Source organism: Gopherus flavomarginatus, chromosome 9, assembly GCF_025201925.1.
Source record: "Gopherus flavomarginatus isolate rGopFla2 chromosome 9, rGopFla2.mat.asm, whole genome shotgun sequence".
NCBI lineage: Eukaryota > Metazoa > Chordata > Testudines > Testudinidae > Gopherus > Gopherus flavomarginatus.
In genome coordinates, this window is record NC_066625.1 from 39,616,706 (window position 1) to 39,644,685 (window position 27,980).

Here is a 27,980-nt window from a genome sequence, read left to right on the forward strand (position 1 = left end):
CATGCAGAGGGGGTGGGACACAGTTTCCCTGGATGTTACTGGTTTAACGTGGTGATGGGAGAGGGAGTTTGTTGTTATAGAGTACCAGCGACGGAACTTGGGACCCCAGCCAATGGCTTGGAGAATGGATACCCCAGGAACAGGTGACCTGGTGACCAGGAGGCCCAGCTTGGGAGTCACAGCCAGTTCTGACCAGTGGGAGGACAATGGGCTGTGGAGAGAGGACCCCGGTAGTGTGACCAGCCAGTTCCAACCAGAGGCGTGTGACAACGGACAGAGGCGAGACTTGCGGGAGGTGATATCAGATAGCCAGCTGGAAAGGGGGAGGGGAGCTCATGACTGGAGAGAGTGCAGGCAGAGCCCACCCTGGATGCAGGAGAGACTTAGATGTACTGTGCTGATGGAGGCCAGGCCTGTGGGCCCTGAGAGTTTCCTATGCTGTGTTCAAACACTCAATAAACCCTCCTATTTTACGCTGGCTGAGAGTCACTCCGGTCTAGAGAACGGGATTGCATTATTCCCTCTGGGACAGGAGGCCCTGGGGGTCCAGAGTGAGTCGACTCCCTGAGGGGGTCCACAGTGAGGGACAGGTGTGCTAAGGCTCACAAAGGTGTGGTTCCAGGAGGTGGAAGTGCTTAATCCCCGAGAGAGTGGATCCCCGAGAAGGGCTGTCACACTGAAAAGGGTTCTCTCCAGGGACCTTACTGGCCAAAAATGGGCATGACCTGTGAGTCCATGACACAGGGTCCCAGTGAGGGCCAGCTATGGTCACTCAATTAGGGTGAACTGCACAAAATGGGGCAGACAAACCCCAAAAAGCTGAAGGATATTCCAATATTTAGATTTATCAAGCCAGCATAAAACAGCTTCTTTATTACCTTACTAGTTATTCAGAAGTCCAAACAACACAGTTCCCTTAAAGTGATCCAGCCTCATGCCTCCATCCAGATACCTAAGTCAAATATGATGATTTCTGAAAATCTTATTTAATCATTTAAATGAAAAGGTTCTACCAGTCCCAAAGGATCAGACACATTACCTCCCAGGTTAATGAATGTTTCATATTTTACCCAAATACATGCTACAGCCAATTCTTATTAACTAAACTAAAATTTATTAAAAAAACAAAAGAGAAAGAGTATGGTTAAAAGATCAATACACATATAGACATGAGTTAATCCATTGAGCTTCAGATTCATAACAGAGATGGTGAACGTTGTAGTTGCAAAGAGTTCCTTTAGAATTCAGTTCATGGGTTATAGTCCAATGCCCAAATATCATATTCAGGGCATACCAACATAACTGGGACCTCAGTCTTGCAACTCAAACTTCCCCTTGATGAAGCTTAAGCAGATCTGAGATGAACAGGATCAGGACTTTTATACAGTGTCCTAAAATCCACTTGATCACACAGTCCTGGTTAAACAATTGATGTAACCTTTTGCTTTCTAAACTCCACCAATAATTAGTTACGCAAATTAACATAGGGCAATTTATCCATTAGGCAGGCTATTACAAACTTCAAAGAGACATATAGACAATGACATTATTTTACCCAAGATTCGTCCAAATGTTAATAGTCCCTTTTGACCTCTGAATCAATAGTTATAGTGACAGACAGGAACTGTCTTTTTAGGGGTAGCATCTAAGATACACACAATTAGTATTACTTCTAACAATATAGGTTTGCATTTCAAAGTTCTAGCCTATTTAGCATGAATGGTCCTAATTATCATTCACATACCATTCTAACATGACTTTAAAGGTGGGTTTTGGGTCATTCAGCCTGAAAGCTGTTTAACCCTTTCTAGCCATGCGTCACAGGTGTGTGTCTAGTCTAGTGCTTAGAACTGGAGATTAGATGCCAAAAGTTCTGGATTTTCTATCTGGTTCTTCTACTGACTCACTCTGTGACATCAGACAAGTCATGTCACCTCAGTTGCCCAACATGTAAAGTGGGGCTAATACAGACTTACCTTGCCATGCAAGGCTTCATTCACTCTTGTTTGTAAAGTGCTTTGAGATCCATGGATGAAAGGTGGGGCCCCTGCAAACCACTGTAGCAAATCTGCAGTCCTAGATGAACTTCTTATGTGTTGTAATTATGCTGCACAACAGCCACTTGGTGGTAGCAGTGGGACCAGAACTCAGATTGTCCTTCCCCAAAGGCACCACCTGAATCACCTCAATTACTCCCTACCAGAGATGCACATCTCTCTCTGGCCTCCAGGGAAGACAGCAGAAGTGTCACTTCTATAGGATAAAACTTTGGTTTCCAATTGTTAGTGAGATTGAGTCTTTCACCTGCTGGGTCTCAATTCAAAGCCACCTTTTGATTGTAGTTTAGGCCTGGTGCAAAATGTTTTTGGAGCTTTCTTTTCAGTTCCCGATGCACAGGGATCCTGATTATGGCCTCTGTTAGTGTAAAGGAGACAGAGCCTCCTTCCCAGAGGGGAATAGCCTCAGCTTAAGGGTGCTCCATGGACAATTTAGAGTTGTCACAATGGCTTTATGCTGCTCATATTTGCAGTTCCCAGTGTAGACATGTACTATAGAGAGGGGATGGCCTGAGTCCAGCTGGGTAGTCCCAAAGACCACTATAGCCAGAGCTTAAGCTAAAACAGCCCTGTGGCAACTTGCATCAGGAACCAGGCAGGCCCTGGCAGACAATGGCTTAAAGCCACCTACTTCCCCATTGGTGTGCTCAGCTGAGCAAAGGACTGGAACATCTGACCCACAGTGTCCACATCTCAAACTGCACCTCCACACGTGGCACTAATTGGCTTCTACTGTGGCAGTTTCTCAGCAGAGAGGTCAAGGAGCTAATGGGCCACAGAGAGCAAATTAGCCTGACTTGTCTAGCTGGGCCCCGAGTCAGGGCTGCCACATGTTGGCAACAGTGCAGGAATTGGGTACTGCTGCTGACAAGTATTAGAGGGTTTCTGTTGGCCCAGTCCCTTTCCCCAGCTTCATGCACTTGCTGATTATTGTATGGCACAGGGAATACCACAATGGACTGGCTTCTTGGCGGTGTGGCACCTGGCCCCATAGAGTTCTTAGGCAGTGCCACAAAGCAAATGATGATGATAACTATTAGCAGACAGCAGGAGGGTGTCTCTGCCCCACCCTGGGAGGGGGTGTCCCTGCCCCTCCTGCCTACAGAGTCCCCTCTGCCCCGTTCTGGGAGTACTGTGTTGGAGGCTTGGAAATTATTTGGTTCTCTCTCTCTCTGTAAAGCAGCCTCTGTTTATTCCTTCCTTGTGTGAACAGCTGTGGGACAGTGGATTTGGCCTATCTGTGTGAGAGAGTTTGGAGCATGTTACAGCTCCAGTTAAGAGAATTGATGGTCCAGGAAGTGAATTGTCAGGCTGAGGGGCTGACCAGAGGAGCAAGTGTTTGGTGCTATCCTGTGAGAATGTGGGGAGGCCAAAGCGTTTGGGAACCATTACAAATTTCTCTTTCCCAGCAGGGAGACTTGCAGCTTTTTTATCCCTGGGTCAAGGGAGTTGATGAAGCCAGAAGGAAAATTTGAAAGGGGCAGGGGAGGAGTGGGAGTGCCATCAGACAACCATGTTTACCTCCCCACCTTCCCCCGACACTCTAGCAAGTCATGTCCAAGGGAAACATCTGCTTTGGGAGAAGGGTATGGGAAGGAGAGAAGGAGAAAGCAAAAATTAGTGGTATGAATTAATTTATAGAAAAGATTGGGAGAGGCAAAAGGAGGGCTGGAAATGTGGGAGCATGGAAGTGTCAAGACGTGATCTCTGTGCTTCGCTGGGAAAATTGGGTTTAACAGCCTAGCACAATAAGGCCTTGTGGTTTGTGATGTATGACAAGAATTAGGCCTGACAGCACCTCTGATGGGAGTCTCTCTCACCTCTTGCCTACCCTTCCTCCACCAGAGCTATTTCAGCAATGCGACCCTCCCTCCTCCCCTACAATGTGAGCCCGACTCTGCACCACCAAGTTGCCATCATTAACCTAATTCCAAGCTGCCCCTTTATGCTGCTCACTTCCAAAAAATGTGTTTTCCACAGCCTGACTGCAACTGGACCTGTTAGAAGTGTGGGGGGGGAGGGTAGGGGGGTCAGAAATGTAGGGGGCAAGGTCCTTCTCCTGCTCCCTCATTTCACTTCTGTTGGGTTTAAGTCCAGGCCCCTAGCTTGTGTTAAAAAGGCAGAAATTTCAATGCAGATGCTCCTGCAGGAGAGGTAAGGGGACCTGATGATTAAGAAAATGGAAGCTCTATGCCATGGGGCGAAGTACCTGGCCATATACTTCACTAGCCTCCCATTCAGACCCCTTCCTTTCAACAGACAAGAGATCTAAGAGGACAGCCACATAGCTGCCACTCTATGGCTCAAATCTCTGAAAGTGCAACCACTGTTTACATGTCCTCCTCACTACCAGTTCCAGTCCTGTAAACAAACTCTCCTATGGGTTGGTTCAATCTACGAGGGCCAAAGCAATCCATGTTATTACACAGGTGGTCAGGGCATTCCTGTGTTGTAACAGAGCTCCACAATGTTGCCTCTCACATACACAACAGCCTTCTGTATGTAAATGGTTAATAAATTATTGGTAAAGCTACAAGCATGTTACAGACATGAATAGTATTGTGCAATTGGTGGTTATAAGCACATCAACAGAAGGTGTTACAGAGGGTAACAAGTCAGGTTATAAGTAACTTGTTGGACTCCGTAACAATCAACCATTTATTAAAATGTCTATTAACCCTCTATTAAAAGAACCTTAATATAAAGTGTGACTTCCAGTTTGTAATACAGATATGTCCGTAGAGCATGCTAAGGCTTAAGGCTGTAGCATATTTCAGGAATGAGGTGATGGTCCTACCTACACTATACAATGAAACCAACACCGCTGTCATTAGAATGCCGAGAAAGTCTGAATGCTGCACTACAGCTGCTCCCTGACTCCTTTTCTGGTTCAGAGCAGACAGGTTCATTGACATCAGGGTAGGTTAAACCAAAGGACTAAGGCTATTGAGTTAAACAGAGATACACCAGGGCTGAATTTGACACTGAGTTTGCTCCAATCACATGATGCTTCTACCTGGGTGCTTCATGGGCTAAGCTTGTTAGCTGCTATCCACCTGGAAAGCCCTGTGAAAGCCTCTCTCCAACTTATTAAGCTCTTACAAAATCTCAGTTATTAGTTTTTGTTAACTTTCCCAAACTCAGTTTTGTTTCTAAACTAGTGAGATAGGAACACAGCCTGACCCAGTGTCCCCAGAAAAAAAATCACGGATGCAAGAGTTGCTAGAAATACTGATTTTTTTTTATATGGTGTTTCAAAACCACAGATGACAAGAAATCTCATTATTACAAACTATGCGGAATCAGGGCTTCCTTCCTTATCTTGTAAATAGACATTATATGTACAAACTCAATTACAAAGATTCTCATGGCCATTAACTACACCCTATATAACAGCAACAGGTAATGTTCCTGGCAGTGTTTTACAGCTGTGGATATGCACTTTATATTAAGATTTCAAATTAAAACAAAACAAAACCATGCTTTACACATAAAGTTTAGTCTTCAAAAAAAATCACAAATTTGGTATCATTATAACTTCAGTGCACATATGATGTCCACACTCCATTGTCAAATATCTCTCCTCTCCCAGATAAGCATGTTTGGATAGGAAGCGGGCCAGAATCATGTGCACTGTCACTCATTGGCCTCTAGTCCCATCCAACACTACATGTGAAACAATAGTTTTGTAATCTGTCTCATCTAACCCTTTACAACAGACATGTCCCCGTGATGATTTTTTCACAGTGCAACCATCTTACAGATGTTTGTGTGTTCACACTTACCCTAGGTTTGTAGCAGTGCATTGTGGGAAAATCTGGGCCACTCTCATGACACCTCAACAGGGTCTAGAGTAGAGTGCATGCTGGGCTGTCCGCCTGCACAGCAAAAACATGTTACGAGCTGGTGACAAAAAGCCAACCAGGTTCCAGCCTAGATCCTAACTCAGCCAAAACTATTTAGGTAACTGCCACAAGTGTTAACTGAGTATTAATGGTGTTGTGTATGTAGACACAAGCCATGGTTAGAGTCAGCTGTGCCACTCATGAGTTACAAACTCAACTGAAAGTTGTAGTGTAGCCCAGGGCTAAAACTTCTGGGCTTTTAGCAGCAGTTTCCACATTAAATTAGGAGCTTGCTGATAGTTAACTGGTGTGACTGACTTCATCCCAAACTCCCCTCAGACCTGTTCCTTTAACTCAAAATTTCCGTTCTACAGCTACTGAGCACAAAGTGGATGTGTCAGCTTAAAACTGAAAACCCAGATCTCTTTCCCACATACCCCAATAATCAAACAAAGAGATTGTTCTCTGCAGTTGTAAGCAATGACCTAGAAGAGAAGACTCTCTTGAATCTCTTGATCCTTAGTCCTGTCTCCTGTTCTCCAATGACAGGCTTCTGCTTTCTTGCTCACTCCTCCCAAGATCTTTGCTTCTTTCTGCCTGAATACTTCCATCAGCAGCTGTTGCCTCCCCACTTTCCACCACCAGTGGTAGCAGATTAAGCACACGGATCTGGGATGGCATGACAATCTCTGTTCCACAGATACAGATTCTACATAGGGACTCCTCACAATGTTGCAAGTCCATCTCCTACAATTCACACATGGTTGGCAATACTGTATATCTATAGTGTGTTGAGATTCCATCTGCTCAGAAACACACAAGCTGCAGAAAGACAAACCTATACTCTCCAGTCACATCTCTTCCATGCACTCTGGCTCCCACAGGTGCCATTAGTTTATGGGGTCTATTATACAGGAGCCTTTTCTTCAAACTACAGTCTACCCAAATCTTCATTTTAAAAAAGCAGAATAAATGGCTTAGCAAAGATTTCCCTGGTGAGAGTTCGCTGCTGTACACACAGGAGTCTTGACAAAGCCTTGGCTTCCAACCCTGATATTCTATGATTCTATGAGTCACACTGGACTGACTGCCTTCTGGACCACTTCAAGCTGAATTTCACAGAGGTTCTTCCCACCCATCTTGTCCTGTCAAGGCCCGTAGATGATGATCATAGACCAGAGACAGCACAAAAGTGATGTTAAAATGGTGTCAACTTCTTTAGTGCAGCAATGAAACCAGACTGGCACATCAGAACCAGAACCCTGGATCTGGATCTAAAGCAGAACTCTGGGGAAGTTTAGAGCCAATCTCAGCTTGGGCCTACCTCTACTTTAAAGTTTCCTAGAAGCTTTTTGGTGATTCTGCATTTTGGGTGTTGCTGAAGGCAGGGACAATGCCAGGTTTGAGGGATGGAGGTAAATGTGTGGAAAGAGGTGGTGCCAAAGTCTGTGCATGGGGCTTTGAGTGAGGGCTCTGCTGACAAGAGGTTGAAGAGCAGCACTGAGCTTGTGTATACATTCACATAATGGTTTAATCAAAGTCTTAAGGCTGCCTGTGAGGACTCCATGGGGCAACTTTTTGGCAGCCAAGTTCAGAACCACAGATAGGCAAATTTCTAGCTGTGATCCATTAATTTACATCCTTTCAAGAGCCCACCCAGCGGATATCCCCAACCCTGTTCCAACTCTCCCCCACTTTCCCATGGTATAACTATCCCCCACTTTCCCAAGGTATGTACAGAGCAGTGTCTTCACATTTCTACCCAAAGAAATACTAAATGGAAAGTAAACATGGTAGCTGCCACTTCCTGGGTCTTCCTCCCCTCCCTAGAGGGGTGAAGTTCCTCCGGGGGAAGGAGAGGAAGCAGGGCTACTTCAGAACAAACTTTGTCAGGGCAACAAGGCTCCGATTCTACAAAGCACATAGATGCCTAAATACCTTTGAGGCTCTAGGCCTTAGTCCCTTTGAAATCAATGGGACTGACAGCATGCACTCAATAACTTTGCTGAATCAGGTCCTAAGGATCAAACCAGGTGCAGTTAGAATAGCCTCTTTCTTCGGGCAGGATTTTCACGGACAGGCTCCCCCATCATTGGCTGGTTTTGCCAAAGCCTTTTCTGCAATGTTTGGGTGTGTTTCAGTGCAAAATGAGGAGCAGAGTTGCTCATGCACCGGTTTCCAGTTCTGGTGATCCATCATCTCCTCTCCACGCTCAGCCCACTCCCATGCTTAATCTGAACAGGCGCAGTACAGGAAGAGAGTCCCTCAGTGCTGGCACTCGCTTGGCAATGAATCCTGGGATAGCAAGGATGACTTAGCAACTGTGGAGAGACTGTGTCATTTCACTGGCATTTTTTTGTCCCCTCAAGCTACTTGAAGGGAGGGTTGACTAGAAGTCCTGCTCTCCATTAGTCAGTCCTGCGTCTATTACTATGCTTGATCATAATCAGCAGTCTGGGGATCTCCTCCGCCGAGGCCAGGTTACTGTTAGCACTGAAGGTGTCTTACAACTTTCTTCAGCACAGAGCAAGTGAAGCAGGAATGGGGACCACTGCAGGTGTGTATGGGATGGGGAGAACTCTTGCTAGCCCCAGGCTGGTGGATGTGAGCCCTTGGTGACACCATTGTTGCAGCTGGTGATCCTCATTCCCAAGGGTCAGGCTGAATGCCCCTGCCCTCATCGCTCAGTCTAGCGAGACTTCGCAGGGGTTCTCATGAGCCTGGTGCGCATCCTCGTAGATACGCCGGAAGTCTTTGTAACGAGGAGCACAGCCGAGCCAGGCCTCTCCAAAGTGCAGCCACCCCGTGAAGAGGAAGCTGCCAGGTCCCGGTTTCACTCCACACTGCAGCAGGGTGTGGATGCTGCCCGTGGATTTGCTGGATTTGCTGACAGGCTGGAACAAAGTGAATTTCTGCCGGTGAATGCGCATGGCGCTCACGTTGATGATGGATTCCTGCATCTCAACATCATTGGAGACAGTCCGGATGTTGCCACGAATGACTGAGGGGAAAGGTGGTAGGACAGACACAATTACTCACTGATCCAGACCTGGAAACTGTTGCACTGCTGTGATTTTGCAGGAGGGGAGGGATAGCTCAGTGGTTTGAGCGTTGGCCTGCTAAACCCAGGGTTGTGAGTTCAATCCTTGAGGGGGCCACTTAGGGGTCTAAGGCAAAATCAGTACCTGGTCCTGCTAGTGAAGGTAGTAGGGGCTGGACTCAATAACCTTTCAAGGTCCCTTCTAGCTCTGGGAGACAGGATATCTCTATTTATTCTGCATCCCTAACTGGGAACACTTAGCTATCTGGGAAAAACTGACTAGGTATAGGTGGCACAGGGGGTCAGTGCACCAGCCTCTTGTTTCTGGAAACCTGAGCCCAAAGCCTGAAGTATTTACATGTTCAGTGCACTGGCAGGTCTGCATGGGGATGTGGTGCTGGAATAGCTGAAGGGACTGCAGATCACAATGGAGATGCATTATAGATTTGTAAGACCAGAAGGGACCACTGTGAGCATCAAGTCTGATCTCCTGCATAACACAGGCCAGAGAAACTCTCCCAGGGTTTCCTGCACTGAACTCAGTTAGCAGTGCTTTGCAGTGAGGAGGAGCTGCAGGAGAGAATTGACGTTCACTGGCCAAAATAAGAAGGGGAGATACTTGAGCAAGTCTAGGGGACAGTGGCAAAAACACCAATGCTCTATCCATGCCGTGCTCTGATCCCTACTACCACTGCTGGAACTGCATCCCCCCAAAAGTCTAGTATAGACCAGGGCTCAGTGGGTTCTCCTATGTTAATCCTCTTGTAATGCAGCAGATGGATGTCAAGTGCTGTATTCTAAAGGGATCATCACCGCCCCCTCCCCCTCTGCTCTAGTTGGGATGTCACTCCTTGAAAGGAATGGCTGGTAAGTTTAGAGAGACCATAAAAGAAAATCCCCCTTCACACAGAGGACAGCCAACTTGGGGAATGTGCTTTCGCTGGGGGTCATTGAATCAAAGTCATAGGCTGGATGCTCATGGGCATTTCCGAGCATTCACAGTTATGTACTGAGATAAAGGATATGAAGCCTCATGCTTCAGTGCATGCACTGATCACCTGTGAAGGTCAGAAAGGGATTTTCTTCTCCTTGCACATATTATGTGTAATACTGCACAATTAGCTGGGTGCATTCTAGTGCGGTTGGCCTTCCCTGAATCAGCAGGTATTGGCCTCTGCCAGACCACTTGATGGATTTATGATCTGATCTAGCATAGCAAATCCCTTGCTCTTACCTTTGACTTCTTCATTGCCATGGCAACTCCAGACCAGGCAGCCAGTGACCCCTGACCTTCCTTCTACTCTTTAGAGATGCAAATCAGCAGGCTAATACCATGTGCAGGAATAATTGGCAACTGTCCACTGTGGCACAGCCATGTGTGCTGGGAGCAAGACTGTTTTCAGCTGTGTGATCACAGCCTGGAGCAAATGCTGGCAGCACTTACCACAGGCTACCTGCCGTGGCCTGGCTTGCCAGCTATGTGTCAGCTAATTAACTGGCAGGAACAAAGGGCAATGGCTGGGTTGTTTGCCGTTGTAAAGCTGCCACACTGGGCTCTCAGTGATTCCACATGAACTGCCCCTTGTTTTTCTCAGCATTTGGAAAGTTCATACTGTGAGTAGCTCCCATGCACATGCTCTGTCAGATCTAGACTATGCACAACCCCGTGTGTGCTTGCAGGTGGCTGGGGAGGATGAAATGATGACCCCTCTTTTCCATTTCAAGTGCCTGGCCCCTGTGCTGCAGGGGAAGAGGCTTTTCTGCTTTGCCTACGCTGTTGAATTTCTCCCTCTTCCTCTGTCTTTTATTTCTGCACCAATTATTTCACTGGGAAGACCTGTGGAATGCAGGGGTGTATGAAAGACTCAACACAGAGGATATTAAGAAACAAATCTGGCCACACAGTACTCCAGCTTTCATTCCAATACTTACTAGAGCGGGTTGGAACATTTTTGATCAAATGACTTTTACTGAAATATGCGATTTTGTCAAAGCGGAAACGTTTTGCAGAAATGTATCAGTTTAGCCTGCTTTCATAGGCAAGGCTTTTTTTGGCCAAGAGCTCTCTGGTCACATCTGATGAGGGAAGGGAAGCCAGATCGAAAAGCTCACACTTTCCATCCAAAAACAGATGTTTCAACATGATTCAGTTTAGCTAAAATGTGTGAAATGTTCTAACATGGAACAAAAATAAAGTTCAGAACCTTGAGAGCTGCCACAGAATGAAACTGTTGTGCTCTGCACAACTCTACTGTTTGCCAGAAACCTCCCAGAACTCCTTGGCAACACGGGGAATAGATTTCAAAGCCTTTTAATCTATCAGCACAGTTCCTTACCACTTAAGATAAAGAAGAACCTCCATAGCTGTCATAGGGCCTGTGACACATAACTGAGCTGTTCTCATTCTCTCTAGTAGAAGCCAGTGGTAAATAGTACTGTGTATTATGTGGGGACATCAGAGACTGGATTTTTCTTTGGTCTCTGTTTAATTCTTGGATCTACTGATGTCACACACCCCCAATTCCTGGAAACAGAACCCTTGGGGAAAGAGAATGTGAAGCAAAAGAGGGCAACAGTGAATGCAGAAATGGCAGAAGCTGTACTCACCAAAGTCACTGGTGCAAAGGGCCATCAAGATCTCAGTGTCATTACATGGCCGGCATGCCCCTGCAGCATCCAAACAGAGAAAAGTTATATTAGAAGTGAGTCCCAGGCTTCCTGCTCAGATATTCTTGAGGTGGGAATGCTGGCTTAATCCCTTTTGTTTGCAGGTGACACACAGCATTGCCATCTGGCCTCCTCAAACCAGCGGGTGCCTGGGGCTCTGCCTTTGTTCCCACAAGGGTTGCTCTGCTGCCCAGTGCCCTCTTGGGGCTCCCTCTCCTTGGAAGCTGGCCTGCTGGAATGCAGCTTCCCCCTGCAATAGCACCATGCACAAGGGATGTGGATTCTGAAGAGAAAATACAAAGGTCCCAGAGTCAAGTTCAGAGCTTTTGGATTTGTGTGGGGAAAACTGCAGAGGCAATGTGCTCTGGGGAGCTCTGCAGTGACCCCTCTGGCTGAGTCAGGAGTTGCAATGAACTGCTCAGGAGAAGGGAAGAACAAGATGGGGGTTGCTGGTCCGCTGTATCCAAGTGATTCCATGGTGCTCCACAGGATGTGCAAGGGGCCCATTGGCCATTGCTGGCAGAGGCTATGCATGCAGAACATAAGCAGTGCTGGACAGTACCTTCTGCACTGAGGGACAGAGCATCTTGCCCTTTGTGGGCAGAGAACAAGTGTGTTGGAGGAAATGTGGACTGAAGTGTGACCCTCATCATGCTAATAAGCTGTTTAGCTATATTCTCCCCTCTTAGGCCTCACTCCTGCTCCTGGGCAGCCACAAGTTGGCAGCTGCGCTCTCCCTGCCTCGCTCTGTACTTTGTAGCTTGTGCTCACACATGTAACACCTGTGAGAGTTAGATCAAGCGCCCAGCTTTACCCTTAAGTCAAAATACAACTGCCCTGTCAGAGGAAGGTGATGACATGGGTCAGTCTTTGGGTATACTAGTTTCCATTCTAGCCTGTCTCCCTTTCCCTAGATCTCTAGCTGCTGCCTTCCAACCCTGGTATAGTACAAGTTTGGGAGACTGCATCCCAGTTCCTTACTGCCCCAGACTCTACTGAGATAACAGATCCTCCTGTTGCCGCCCACTCCTGCTCTGCATATGGTATGTAAAGGCAGAGGCGGATTAAGGTCTCCTGGGGCCCTGGGTCAGAGCAAGTGGAGGGACCCTGGCACCAGAACTGTGGCCCCACCCCACCCTTCCACCTGGGTTCCTGCCCGTATTCTGCCCCTTCCACCGGCAGCCCCACCCATGGCCCCATCCCATTCCACTCCCTTCCCCCACAGCCCTGCCCCCATTCTGCCCCTTTCTCCGGCGGCCCTGCCCCTGTTTTGCCCACAGTCCCAGCCCATTCTGCCCCTCCACTGTGGCCCTACCCCCGGTTCGCTCCTTCCTTTCCCTCCCCATTGCAGCCCCAAGACCAGAGAAGCTCTTTCCCCCCCCTCCACGGCCCTGGGGCCACAGTGGTAAGTGAGAGCTACTCAAGTCCCCGGGCTGTAGCTCCAGATGCTGGGGTTTTCCCCGCCGCCCCGTGCTTCTGCTGAGGACCAGGGTCTTGGCGCTGGGGCTTCCCCTGCCTGCCCCACGGCTTCTGCCAGGGCTCCTGGCTTCTGCCAACCCATAGCGGATTTCTAACATGGTGCTTATTTTTCCAGGGTCCTCCAATTGGCTGAGCCCCCTGGGCAAGGGTAATCCACCACTGGCAAAGGTCACTTTCAGCAAAACCCCTTCTTTCTCCATAGTACAGGGCAGCTCTCCATTGAGCAAATGGCTGTGTAAGTCTGGTTCTCAACCAGGGGTCCAGGGCCCCCTGTGGGGCTGTGAACAGGTTTCAGGGAGCCCACTAAGCAGGGCTGGCATTAGACTTGCGGGGGCCCAAGGCAGAAAGCTGAAGCCCCACTGCTTGGGGCTGAAGCCTGGGGCTCCAAGTCCTGCCACCCGGGTCTGAAGCTGAAGTCTGAGCAGCTTACCTTTGCGGGGTCCTCTGTGGTGTGGCCCTGCTTGCTTCCCCTAACGCTGGCCCTGGCTTTTATATGCAGAAAACCAGTTGTTGTGGCACATATGGGCTGTGGAGTTTTTATAGCATGTTGTGGGGGCCTCAGAAAGAAAAAGATTGAGAACCTTTGGTATAAGGCACTGTTTAGACTGCTCCACTGCCCCTCCAGAGAGCATAAGGCAAACTACAGCCCACGGTCCAGATCTGGCCCCTCAGGGCTTTGGAGCCGGCCCATGGGATTGCCACCTCTGTGGTGCTGCGGCCCCGCACTGCTCCCAGAAGCAGTCAGCACCACGTCCCTGTGGCCCCTGGGGAAGAGGGGCAGAGGGCTCTGTGCACTGCCCTTGCCTGTGGGTACCTCTCCTGAAGCTCCTATTGGCCAACAATGGAGAACCGCAGCCAATGGGAGCTTTGGGAGAGGTACCCAAAGGCAAGGGCAGCATGTGGAGCCTTCTGCCCCGCCCCACCCCAGGGGCCGGAGCAGTGCGGGGTTGGGGCCAGGGCCACTGCATGCCACTGCCACCCCAGGGCCACTCCAGGTAAGTAGCACTGGGCCGGAGCCAGCACCCCGAACCCCTTCTGCACCCTGAACACCAGCTCCCTGCCCTTAGCCCCCCACCTGCACCCCAACCCCGTGCCAAACCCTGCACACTTCCTGCACCCCAACCCCCTGCCCTGAGCACCCTGCTTCACCCCACACCTCTCCTGCACCCCAACCCCCTGCCCTAAGCTCCCTCCCACACTCCTCCCTGCACCCCTGCCCTGAGCCCCGTCCCACACTCCGCACCCCTCCCTGCACCACTGCCCTGAGCCCACCCTGAACTGTGCACCCCCTCCTTCACCCCAACCCCCTTCCCTGAGCCCCCTCATACACTCCATACCCCTCCTCTTCCCCAACTCCTTGCCCTGAGCCCCTTCCTGCACTCCGCACCCCCTCCCACACCCCGCACTCCCTCCCGCACCCCAAACCCCTGCCCCAGCCATACATTCATGGCCCAGCAAGCAATTTCCCCACCCAGATGTGGCCCTCGGGCCAAAAAATGTGCCCACCCCTTGCATAAGGAGTTAAGAGACCAGAGAAAGCACATTTCAGAATTGATGCACTAGCCACTGGAACTAGAAAAACAAATCAAGACACAACTACCCACCCCTCCACCCCTGGGGTTCACACCCTGGAGCAGAGACTGAAAGGAATCCTTAAGTTGGGGTGCCCATCTGTTTGAGCCAGGCTTTCCCTTGGGCTGAGGACATGAGGATGGGCAGGTGCAACAGGACTAACTGCTGTTCATAACCCTCTCTGAGCTTTGCCAGATCTCATAGGCTAACCCTGCTTGGGCCACACACTACTTGGCCAAAAGAGGAATAATATTTAGCATTCATATTTCTCAAGCATTAATTTAACTTTCCATCTCCCTTTCCAAGGACCTAGGAAAGCATTATTCCATTTGGTGGCAAAGAGAGGTAAAGTGACTTGCTCAAAGCAACAGAGTGAATTGGCAGCAGAGTGCAAGAACTGAGCTCACAAATACTTGACTATTAGCACTTAATTCAAGTCACCAGACCACACAGCTTTTGTGTATCATGTTCCCTATGGAAAACTTTGTACACTTGCTTCATTTCTGTGGCATGGTGCCCTCCCAAAAACACACTCATAGGCTGATATGTTCTACCCCATCATCCTACAGTACTGCAGTATCTTTCCTGTAAGGGCTGTCTGGTGACGTTCCAAGCTGTGTACACCTGAGTTGCAGGCTGGGCGGTCCACATACACATGAGTTTTGGTCCTGCCTGATCTCCAATTTCTAATATTATTATTATGCATCCCCTCTGCGACCTCTGTCATTTGGCATCAAGTGGTCCCTGGGTCACAGTGAAGCCTGCTAAACAACCAGTGGGGTCATTTCACATTCGAGATGCTAAAGAAGCACTCAAGAACAATAAGGCCATTACGGAGAAACTAAATGAATTATTTGCATTGGTCTCCATGGCTGAGGATATGAGGGAGATTCCTAAACCTGAGCCATTCTTTTTAGGTGACAAATCTGAGCATCTGTTCCAGATTGAGGTGTCATTAGAGGAGATTTTGAAACAAATTGATAAACTAAACAGTAATAAGTCACAAGGCTCAGATGGTATTCACCCAAGAATTCTGAAGGAACTCAAATGTGAAATTGCAGAACTACTAACAGTAGATTGTAACCTATCATTTAAATCAGCTTCTATACCAAATGACTGGAGCATAGCTAATGTGATGCCAATTTTTTAAAAAGGCTCCAGAGGTGACCCTGGCAACTACAGGCCAGTAAGCCTCACTTCAGTACCAGGCAAATTGGTTGAAACTATCGTAAAGAACAAAATTGTCAGACATATAGATGAACATAATTTGTTGGGAAATAGTCAACATGGTTTTTGTAAAGGGAAATCATGCCTCACCAATCTACTAGAATTCTTTGAGGGGAGGTCAGCAGGCATGCGGACAAAGGAGATCCAGTAGATATAGTGTAAGTAGATTTTCAGAAAGCCTTTGACAAGGTCCCTCACCAAAGGCTCTTAAGCAAAATAAGCAGTCATGGGCTAAGAGGGAAGGTTCTCTCATGGATTGATAACTGGTTAAAAGATAGTAAACAAAGGGTAGGAATAAATGATCAGGTTTCAGAATGGAGAGAGGTAAATAGTGGTGTCCCCCAGGGGTCTGTGCTGGGACCAGTCCTATTCAACATATTCATAAATGATCTGGAAAAAGAGGTAAACAGTGAGGTGGCAAAGTTTGCAGATGATACAAAACTACTCAAGATAGTTAAGTCCCAAGCAGACTGCGAAGAGCTACAAAAAGATCGCACAAAACTGGGTGACTGGGCAACAAAATGGCAGATGAAATTCAATGTTGATAAATGCAAAGTAATGCACATCGGAAAACATACATATAAAATGATGGGGTCTAAATTAGCTTTACCATTCAAGAAAGAGAGTTGTGGATAGTTCTCTGAAAACATCCACTCAGTGTGCAGCAGCAGGCAAAAAAGTGAACAGAATGTTGGGAATTGTTAAGAATGGGATAGATAATAAAACAGAAAATATCATATTGCCTCTATATAAATCCATGGGTATGCCCACATCTTGAATACTGCATGCAGATATGGTCGCCCCAGCTTTAAAAAGATATATTGGAATAGCAAAAGGTTCAGAAAAGAGCAACAAAAATGATTAGGGGTATGGAATTCCTGCCATATGAGGAGAGATTAATAAGACTGGGACTTTTCAGCTTGGAAGAGAGACAATTAAGGGGGGATATGATAGAGGTCTATAAAATCATAACTGGTGTGGAGAAAGTAAGGAAGGAAGTGTTATTTACTTCTTTTCATAACACAAGAACTAGGGGTCACTAAATGAAATTAATAGGCCTCAGATTTAAAACAAAAGGAAGTATTTTTTCACACAACGCACAGTAAACCAGTGGAACTCCTTGCCAGAGGATATTCTGAAGGCTAAGACTATAACAGGGTTAAAAAAAAACAAGATAAATTCATGGAGGATAGGTCTATCAATGGCTATTAGCCAGGATGGGCCAGGGATGGTGACCCTAGCCTCTGTTTGCCAGAAGCTGGGAATGGGCGACAGGGGATGGATCATTTGGTGATTACCTGTTCTGTCCATTCCCTTTGGGACACCTGGCATTGTCAGAAGATAGGATACTGGGCTAGATGGACCTTTGGCCTGACCCAATATGGCTGTTCTTATGTTCACAGACCCCTCATTCTGCAAGGTGCTGTATGTACACATAGCAAGAGACAGCCTTGGCCTAAAGCAGTTACAGGCTAAACAGACAGGATCGATAAGGAGAGGGAGAAAGCAAGCATGACCACCCTTGCTTTACAGTTGGGGAACAAAAGTGCTTATGATTTGCCCAAGGTCAGCTGAGGAGTCTGTGGAGAGCCAGGAATTGAACTGACTCTCAGGGTGCTGTGTTCCTCCCAGTACAGTTTAGCCTTCCCTCAACCTGTCAGTCTAAAGTGCTTTACAAACTGCAATTCATGTAGCCTTGCCCCTCCCCTGCATGGTAGTTCATTGTTGGCATCCCCAGTGCAGAGAGCAGGAAACCAAGCAGTTCAGTGACTTGCCCTGGGGAACAGAATACAGAGTCCCTGACTCAGAGCACACTCACAGAACCACCGTGTGCCCTTTGAGGAGGAGGATCTTCTACTGGAGAAACTACCCACACAAACTGGGAGGTAAGAGCCAAATGTGCTCCATAGCAGCACATAATCATCTGTTAACCTCGAAACCAGTTCCTTTAGAAACAGAACTAGTGACAGCCATGATGGGAAAGGGGCAGCTCCATCCATTCTTGGGACATTCTGAACAGGACCATGAATGCTATTTCTCACCAAGGGGAAATGTTTCCTCTACCCCAACCCCAGTGTTCTTTAATAATCAGAAATACACAGTGACTTACAGCTGGCAGTGGAGGAAGGCAATGACATGCTCCCCTTCTGTGATATAGGCTAGAGATGGAGCCAGGGATTTGGCTTGAGCCCAAGTTTCCCTTGGTCTGGATGACCCCTACCACACGCACGTCCCTCCCTAGTTCAAACACTGCTGAGCTTTAGGTCTGAGAACCCAGAGCAGGAGGAGAATTTTCCCAGTGTTCAAGGTGCCTGGGATTCAACAGTCGGTTTCTATCCTCTTATACAGAAAGGCTCAGGGTGAATCCAGTCTTGACATTCCCAGACAAGCCCTTGAGGCAGGTGTTGGTGTTATGGTATCTTTACATGGGGTACCTGACTAGGGCAGACTAGCTCTCCAGGCATGGAAGAGTATGCTTGGCCTGTTGCTAGCTCTGTCACAACATACTGCTAATTCATCCAGCCCACAGCTTCCAGATCTTTGTGCTCTTTCTCTGACCAGGGGCCACCTCTGCTGCCATCGGAGGCTGTTCCTATGGCTGGGAAGGTGAAGAGGGGGGAAAGAACCATTGCTGCAGGGCCAGGCTACTTCTTTCCAAATCCTCTCTCCTGAAAAACCAGTCACACTAATCCCATGTTTAGGGTTCCCAGAGTGCTGCAAGACAGCAGCCCTTGGTGTTCACATGGGGGGAATGCCTGGGTTGCCATGGTGACCAGGAGAGCCCCTTATCTCTGGGGTGGCTGAATGGCAAGGATGTCTCTTGCAGGCCCCACAGTGGACTTTCGTTAGCTCAGCCATGAGGCAAGTAAGCGCCAATTAAACATGTCGATAGGAGCTGCTTCGCGATCCTCCTCTGGCTCCTGGCTTTGCTCTCTGAACATGCTCAGGCAGAGAGGCCAGCTTGGGTTACCGTCCCCTCCCAGTCCCTAACAGGAGGCCCACATGATGCAGCCAGTGGCTGGAACCTCCTGCAGCCTGTGCCTCTTTGCAGCCTGGAGCTGCAAGAAACCCAAGAAGATTCCCACTGACCAAAGTCACACTGTGTAACAGCTGCGTGGCTCAGGGCCCTGCTATCACTGCCAATAATAGACCCAATCCTGGCACCTGACTCATGCAAAACTTCCCATTGTCTTCATTAATCAAGGGGAATTTTGCCTGAGTGCAAACTAAGTAAGGCCTTGAGGACTGGCCTGTTATTAACTAATTATCCTGTAAGGTACATCAGCAGTGGTACAAAGAGGGAAGCCAAAGTACAAAGAGGTGAAGCAATTTGCCCAAGGTTACACAGTGAGTCAGTGTCAGAATAAGGAATAGAACCCACGAGTCCTGGGTCCTTGTGCCCTGCTCCAGCCAGCCTCCCTCTCTAAAAGGATGCACACAAGCCTAGATTTTTAGCTGGCCCTGGTAGAACAATGCAGTGAGGAATCTCATCCTGCTGGAGCAGCAACTTGTGTCAGGAGGGCACTGCTGTGGTGGATCTTACAGAACAGGACAGAAGAGCAATATGGGTTAGCAGCGAAACTGGTTAATAGTCGTGGTGTAACCCACACACCTCCTGGGGGCGGTATTCTGTTCCCTCTAAAGGTTGCTTAGAGAGAGAGAGTAATGAGTCTTCTTTACAGACTTAGCTAACAGCTGTATGGCTTTTAGCTCATGCAGTAGAGGCTCATGCTTTTAGCTCCAGAGGTCCCAGGTCCAATCCCACCCACAGATGACCAGGGTCTGTCAATGTTACATTTGCAACCTGTGGAGCCATGCCACTGGCTATTTACCTTCCATGCTGAGATTGCTGGAGGTCAGTGAGAGGCGTGAGTTCCAGTCTCCCCGCAGCTCATAGCGGAAGGCAGCGATCCGACGGCTGATGTCCTGGTGCAAGGTAGACTGAAGGAACAGTGCTACTTTCTCCTGGGGCTGCCAGCTGAAGCAGTGCACCCTGGGGCGGAGTGATGCATCTGCCTCAGACAGCAACAGCTCCAGGATCCCATTCCTCTCCAGATAGATCTGAGCTCCTCGGAAGGTGCTGGAGGGCTTGATACAGGTGGTGACCTGCCTGGGGCTCTTCCCTTCGGCTGCAATGCTCGTGGGGAGGCGGGGGGAGAGGCTGAGGCGTAAAGCCCCAGCTGGGTACAGCCATTCCAGTGAGCCCTCGGCACAGTGTAGAGAGATCTGCTCCACGCTGCCTGATTCCTGGGACAGGCCACTGCAAGGGGAGAACAAACGAATGTTACCATAGTGCTAGCCCAATGGTTATCAACTTATTACACATTGTGAGCTGCATATGTGGCCCACAACGTGTTAGCTGGGCCGCAGGGGCCGGATGGCAGGGCAGCGGCAGCCCGGACCCCGACCTGGACCCCTGCTGCCCACCCCAGACCCTTGCCATGTGGCTGCCCCAGACTCCTGCCACACGGCTGCCCTGAACCTTGGAGCTTGTGGGACCGGGCCGGCAGCCCTGGACCCTGCAGAGCAAGCCGGACCTCCGCCCTGGACCCCTGCCGCACAGCTTCCCTGGACCAGGGCCAGCTGTCTGCCCTGGACCCCAGAGCTCATGGAGCCGGCTGCCTACCCCAACCCTGGACCCCTGCTACGTGGGGCGGGCTGGCTGCTGCGAGCCCCACCACACAAGGTGGGCTGGCTGCCTCGACCCTGGATCCCTGTCCCATAACTGCCCTGGACCCTAGAGTTTGTGGGGCCAGGCAGCTGCCCCAGGCTCCCGACCCTGTGAGGCTGGCCAGCAGCCCCAGACACCTGACCCCATGGGGCCGGCTGGCAGCCCAAACTCCAGACTCCCGCCATGCAGGGCAGAATGGCAGCTCATACCCCGACCCCACTGTACTAGGTGGTGGGGCAGCCCAGATCCCTCTGCCCCGGGAACCTAGCAGTCTCCAGCATGCGGGTGGCCTTTAGCACACAGCTGAGCTGGGCCACAGCTGTATGCTAACTGGGCTGCATGTGGCCCCGGGCCCCGGGTCGAGAACCACTGTACTAGCCCTTTGGCACAAGGCTCTCTATCCCAGCATGCTCCAGGGCCACTTCATCTCCCAATGGCCCTGCCATGCAGCAGATTAAACTAGCATTCAATGGCCACAGCTACTGGCACTGACCCCACGTGCCCAAGAGCCTTGGGAGTAGGACTGGGCCCTGATCCTCCAAAGTATTTGTTAGGTGCTTACATCCCATTGATTTGAGTGGGAGTTAAGCGCTTAACTCCCTTGCAGGATCTGGGTCTTAGTGACTGGGGCACTCCATGGCAGACCTAGAATGTGGGAGTATAGCTTGTAACAAAGAGTCAGGCTAAACACTTTCCTGACTGCTCCTCTTCTCTTCCTCCTCCAGCTCTGGGCTGGCTTCATGCCTACTTGCTCCTTCCTCATGGAGCAGCCTGCTCAATTACTGTGCAACCAGCTTGGAAATCATAGAATCATAAAATATCAGGGTTGGAAGGGATCTCAGGAGGTCATCTAGTCCAACCCCCTGCTCAAAGCAGGACCAATTCCCAACTAAATCATCCCAGCCAGGGCTTTGTTAAGCCTGACCTTAAAAACCTCTAAGGAAGGAGATTCCACCATGTCCCTAGGTAACCCATTCCAGAGTTTCACCAGCCTCCTACTGAAAAAGTTATTCCTAATATCCAACCTAAACCTCTCCCACTGCAACTTGAGACCATTACTCCTTGTTCTGTCATCAGGTACCACTGCTAACAGTCTAGATCCATCCTCTTTGGAACCCCCTTTCAGGTAGTTGAAAGCAGCTATCAAATCCCCCCCTCATTCTTCTCTTCTGCAGACTAAACAATCCCAGTTCCCTCAGCCTCTCCTCATAGGTCATGTGCTCCAGCCCCCTAATCATTTTTGTTGCCCTCTGCTGGAGTCTTTCCAATTTTTCCACATCCTTCTTGTAGTGTGGGGCCCAAAACTGGACAAAGTACTCCAAATGAGGCCTCACCAATGTCGAATAGAGGGGAATGATCACGTCCCTCGATCTGCTGGCAATACCCCTACTTATAAAGCCCAAAATGCTGTTAGTCTTCTTGGCAACAAGGGCACACTGTTGACTCCTATCCTGCTTCTCGTTCACTGTAACCCCTAGGTCCTTTTCTGCAGAACTGCTTCCTAGCCATTTGGTCCCTAGTCTGTAACAGTGAATGGGATTCTTCCGTCCTAAGTGCAGGACTCTGCACTTGTCCTTATTGAACCTCATCAGGTTTCTTTTGGTCTAGTCCTCTAATTTGTCTAGGTCCCTCTGTATCCTATCCCTACTCTCCAGCGTATCTACCACTTCTCCTAGTTTAGTGTCATCTGCAAACTTGCTGAGAGTGCAGTCCACGCTGTCCTCCAGATCATTAATGTTCCAGATGGAGATGGACCTGAATCAGACCCTGGATCCCCAAATCCACCCCGCCCCCTTCCAAACTTCATAGCTATTCCTCATTTTTCTCTGGGGCTCCAGATACCCTGATGCTTTGGTGAAGTTCAGACACAAACGCAGAGCTGAGGGCCCCTTTCTCTACCTCGCTGCAGAAACAGCATGACAATCATAGAATCCTAGGCTAGAAGGGACTGCAAGAGTCAGCTAGTCTAACCCCCTGCCAAGATGCAGCATTATGAGGTGCAAAGGCTCCAGGAAATGAAGTTGCTCCTATCCCAATGGGTTTGGAATGCCTATTATATCAGCATCTCCCAACCAAAGCCACCACTAAGCCTGAATATATGGCATACCAGGCTCCAGGCCTGGACGTCTCATGCTCTTCTTTATCCAAATTATGCCTGATCCTCCCAAGACATGGACATGCAGCTTCTCTTTTCCTAAGACCTCTCCTCTTTCTGGCTGCCTGGCCACCACCAAACTCCTCCCTCCTATGGCCAGAATTTTCAAGCCTGGCCTCTGATTATGAGGGGAGGCCCTCAGGTTTTTTTATTTGGTGGGGCTAATATCTTGCACCTCATTGTCTGAGCTACTGGGCCCCAACAACTTGTAGAGATTTCACTTGTGGATGCTCAGCACCTCCTGGTTCAAGGTACCTCTAGAGGGTACCTACAAATCACTGGCCTCTGTGACATTGTTGGCCTAAGGTTTTGTTGTAATTATTGAGTTTGGGGCTGGAAGTGGCCACCAGATCATCTAGTCTGATCCCCTGCATATCCCAGGCCTCACACACCACTCAGGAGCGTTTGTTGTCTTCTGGCTTTTGCTTTCCTAACTGAAATGACAGGAACTAAGTACCGGGAGTCTGCATGGGGCCCTGGTCAGCAAGCCTTTCCTTCCAGAATAAATGGCAATGTATAGTATTCCCCTTACTCAAAGCTGAACCCGAGGGGTTTGGCTGAGAAGCGACAGAGAAGGTTGGAGCTGTGTACAGCTGGGCGAATTCCTAAGAGGTGTCCATCAGAGGGAGCTGTCAGGGGAGGACAGGTTGTGGGAGCTCTGGGGGTAGCTTGCCCCTGTATGCTCCTGTTATCTTTTACAAATTAAAGCTCAGCTTTCTCCTGAATCCGAGATGGGATTTACTCTGCTTTCCTTCTGCTCTCACCTGTTGTGCAAGAAGAGATTTGAGGCCATTCAGAGTAAACTTAGTTTAGCAGCAGGCCTGCAGATGCTTGCTTTGGGCAAAGTAATCCTGCTGCTCTACTATGCTGCTGGCTTGTATACATCTCTAGGCATGCAGAGTGTGCACAGTATAAAGAACAGAGAGTGCAGGGGGGAGCCCCCTTGCTGGAGGATGGCCTATGGCCTCCACTTTTCTCCATGCTAATGTTTAGAATTTATAGCATCTCCTGGAGCCTTAACCTTAACCTCCCAGCAGGCCTGGAACAACCGTTTGGTACAGGAACTCGGTGTCTTTCAGTGACATTCCCTTGCAGGGAAGGCAGAATTTTAAGGCTCTAGGATTGTATTTTGTATCTCCTTTGATGTCTAATAGCCCTTTTTAGCTAAGGATCTTCAAGTGCATTAAGCAATCAAGCAATTAATCATTGGTCCCCTTTCCCCCACGATGAGATGGATCAGATGAGTAAAGTGAGGCACAGAGAGACTTGTGCAAGGTCACACCATGAGCCTGTAGCACAACCTAGGCAGCTCAGCTCCTAATCACGTTCCTGACCCACAAGACTATCTTTTATCTGTAATGCAAATGAAGATACATTAGAATTCCATATGTGTGAACAGAATGGAGGCTCTGAGAGGCAGCATGCACTAATGGATTGGGCACCCAGCTGGGACCGTTATAGCAACCACATAGGAAGATACAGTCTCTGCCCCAAAGTGCTTGCAGTAGAGAAGACAGGCAAAGGATTTGAGGGGAAACCAAAGCACAGAGCAGGGGTGTGACTTGCTAAGAAGCAGAGAAAGGAACCGAACCGGTCATAGTTTAGTGCCCTATCCATTCTACCTCCTGTTTGTTTGTTTTTTAAACAAAAAAGAATTATAATATAAAACTACTGTGTTGTTCTATAGTTCTTTCCACCCAAAGAACTCAAAGCAGACAGGGATATATAAGGAGCACTTCACATCTGTATTGAAATACCTTTGATATAAAATACAGCAGTTAGCTAAGCTGTAGTGTGACTATGTGATGTTAATTGAAGTGCAGAAAACTGTAGCTGTATCTGATTTAAACTATAGGTAAGATTTTGGAAGACAAACTCTAATTATCTGCTTTGGAATTTGGTCCATACACACTTAATACTGACAAAGAATGTCAGGGGATCATTAGTGAGAACAAATAGCTAGGATCTTGGTTTGCCATCTTATCTCAAAGGTGCTAAGAGGCTTAAGAAAGAAGAATAATCTTTAGGATTTTTAAATGGGGTCTCCTGTCCAAGTACTGACCCATCCCAACTCTGAGTAGTTTGAGAAAGTGCATACATTAAGCTAGTAGGGCTTTCAGTCTACCCGCCAACAAGTCTTCCCCAGTGTTCTATTCTAATACAAGTTGAGTCTTTGCCCAGGGAAAGGAGGGAGAGAAATATCTGCCCACATTAGTCCCCCAAAATTGTGACTCTGCGGCCAGGCCTCATAACAAAACATTGAAATCCACACAGTTACAGCCTGGCAGGAAAAACTAGTTCAGTCATTCACTAGATCTTCACATATGATAGAAAAGAGGGATGAAGTCATTTATTTGGAAACCTTTTGGGGGCTACTGATTGTGTTAAATCTCTGCTGTAAAAGCAACAGCCAAACTTTTCCAAAGTAGTTCCAAAGTTTTTGGAACAGTAAGAGTGTAGCAATATGAATACTTCTCCATTCTCTGCACTGTCACACTGGTAAGCAAGCAAAAGTCTCAGCAGGAGGTGGAAGGGCATAGGTCTTTAATCCAAACTGAACCAGTGACAGTCACTTGACCTTCTCTTTGCTCCTTTGTAGTTAACTCATCTGTAGAATTGCACACAGGCAAAACCACTGAGAAACAGATGCTGCCACTGAACTATCCTGAGGATGTTTTTTAAAGTGCCCTTGGTGCTGCCATCTGTAGGTCTAGGTCTCTTTTCTGCAAAGGCATTGGGTTGTCTCTCATCATATAGAACCATAGGTTTCAAAGGGATCGCAAGGGTCGGATAGTCTAACCCCCTACCAGGATGCAGGATTTGTTGCATCTAAACCATCCAAGACAGATGGCAATCCAGCCTCCTTCCATGTTGTTACTTCAGCATGGCTTGGAGGCCTCAGTCGGGCCCCACTGTCCTAAGCACTTAGAGTGACACAAGTCCCGGTTATATAGGGACAGTCCCGATTTTTGGGTCATTTTCTTATATACATTCCTATTACCCCCCACCTCTTGTTCCGATTTTTCACATTTGCTGTCTGGTCACCCTATAGGCACTGTACCCACACAATGAAAAGGTGTTCCAAGCCCCAGGGCTCTTACAGTAACTGCTTGACAAACCTTGCTTTGCTCTCAGATCTGAACAATATTTGTGGTTTTAAATGGCTCCTTGGCCTGGGAGTTCTGCAACCTCCCAACAAAATCCTGTCAAAGAGCAATTTGGCTCATGTATTAAAGCAGGCCGCTCAGAGGCTTTTTATTGAGGCTTTCACTTGAGTTATTTTCCCATGAAAGCAGGCAGTATGGTGTATTTGGAAAGGATCAGCTACTGCTGCATCCGATTTTATTGTTCACTATTGATATTATTATGAAGTGCAGAACAGGTTGGAGAGGACAGGGAATCAAGAAACTGCAAGTGGCAGAGGTCTGTAACTCTCACTTGTCCCTGTAACACTGCAGGGAGTATTCTAGGGGGCAGCTTTGATCTTCCAAGGGGACCAGCCATAAAGATGAGAAAGAGTAAACAAACTCCCGCGCTTCCACTTCTTTACTCCTTTCTCCCTTACCTCCACCTTGCAAAGAAACAATAAGAAGCCTGCAGCCCTAGGATGCAAAAAAACAATCAGCACACCAAATAAAACCCACCACTACGGAGCACAGAGAAGCTGGGGTAGCCAGCGGGAGAGTTTATGTGGTGCAGAGACCATAACCTCTGCCGGAGGACACAAGATGCTGCCGCTCACAGAGACACGGTTTGGGAGGATGGATGTTGCTCTCCCAGACTGGATTTAAGTTAAAACCTTGTAAGCTTTCACCTAGCTAGCTTTGAGGGAGATATTTCCCCCCTCTGATAGCAGTCAGGGGATGGAGGACAGAACCCAAACCATCACCTCCTTAGGGAAAAGCAATCTATTTTCTCCAGAGGCTCTGTGAAAGTTAAACTCAATTGACTAAAAACGGCAGCCACAAGAATTGGAATTTTCCTTTTCTCAAACATAAAGTGGAAATTCAGTATTTCCCTGGGCACAGGTTAGTAAGAAGAATGCAAACTTCTGGTTAAAAGCTCCTCTCCTTTACACCATTGACTTCAGTGAGTTTACTCCTGATTGACACCAGGATAAGTACCAACAAAATCAGGCTCCCTCTCTTGATATTTACAGCAGCTCAGCCAGAACATGCGCTACCCCATCCACCAGCTCCTTTCTTAGAGTGACACCGTAAACTCTCCTGCACCAGCCTTTTATTCATTAATATCCATCCAGCCATCCAAACTCCCACTGGAGACAATGGAGCTGGAGGATCTGAGGCTGTATTATTAACAGAAAGTTATCTGAGTTTCTGCACAAAGCAGATACTTTCCCACAATAGGGCACATTTAGCACAGTGCGATCTCTGGCGATCCTTGCCAATGGTTACGTATTTTTAATTGAGGACCGAAGTCCGTACCTCCCCCTCCAGCTGCACTGGTCTTCTGAGTAACTGCAAAGGACCGTATCCAGGACACCAAGGCAAAGAGCCCACAGCACCAAAGGCATCTTCTCGGAGATCTCGTCTCCCAGGAAAGCAGAAGAAAGAGGAATCAAATGCCAGCGACTAGTGTAAATCCTTCTCCAACAGACACCATGCTGGAATGTGCGTGGGGAATTAACGCCTGCATGTCTCCGCCGTCCATCTCCCCAGGCCTCCGCCGCAAAACTTGTCAGGATGCAAAGCAGGATTTCCCTCCTTCCTCCTGCTAGGCCAGAGTGATGCTGTAATTCAGAGCCAGGGGAAAAGCAGTGGAGATGAAAGTGACCAAGAGGCTTATAGTGAAATTGTCTAAGGTGTCCACAGATTGCTGGTCAAATTCAGCGACGGCGGACTAAGGGGTGAATGCGCGAGGGGTGGGGCGGAGGGGGAGAGGGAGATGATTTGTGATTCTCCAATCGGAGCAGGGCTCGGAAACTTTCAGCCAATCGGAGCCGAGAGAAGGATGAGAAGTGGGCTCCCTTTCCCTAAAAACAACTAGAATTGGAGAACAATATAATGAAAGAGAAAAAAAAAGAGTGAAAAAGCTGTTTTGAAGTGATTGTTATCCAGATGCGAGGAGTTCAGCGCACAGACAGCTGCTGGTGTGCACGGTGATTTGAGGGAAGGAGGATGTTTAATTTTTGAGAACGGTTTTGGGAAATATATATACTGCTGATTGATTAAATGGTAAAATATACATGAACACAACTTGTAAACAAACCCCTTTCTATTACACATATGCACAATATGAATAATAC

The 27,980-nt window shown here is 48.4% G+C and overlaps 1 protein-coding gene across 2 annotated transcripts in view; it reads right to left on the minus strand.

Moving 5' to 3' along the window:
- The window catches only part of METRN (meteorin, glial cell differentiation regulator), a 291,968-nt gene extending 264,379 nt beyond the window's left edge, over window positions 1-27,589 (minus strand). Inside the window, exons 1-4 of one of the 2 annotated variants that reach the window (XR_007776353.1) lie at window positions 27,160-27,589; window positions 19,721-20,148; window positions 11,550-11,609; window positions 1,655-8,903 (exon numbers count right to left, since the gene is read on the minus strand). Coding sequence is in view for 1 of the 2 variants with exons in the window: in XM_050968438.1 (XP_050824395.1) it covers window positions 8,587-8,903; window positions 11,550-11,609; window positions 19,721-20,148; window positions 27,160-27,248 (894 nt within the window). In the remaining variant the exon portion in view is untranslated. Of the gene's footprint in view, window positions 1-1,091; window positions 8,904-11,549; window positions 11,610-19,720; window positions 20,149-27,159 lie in introns of those variants that run through there. The other variant, XM_050968438.1, reaches the window with a different exon arrangement.
- Between the last annotated feature and the right edge of the window lie 391 nt (window positions 27,590-27,980).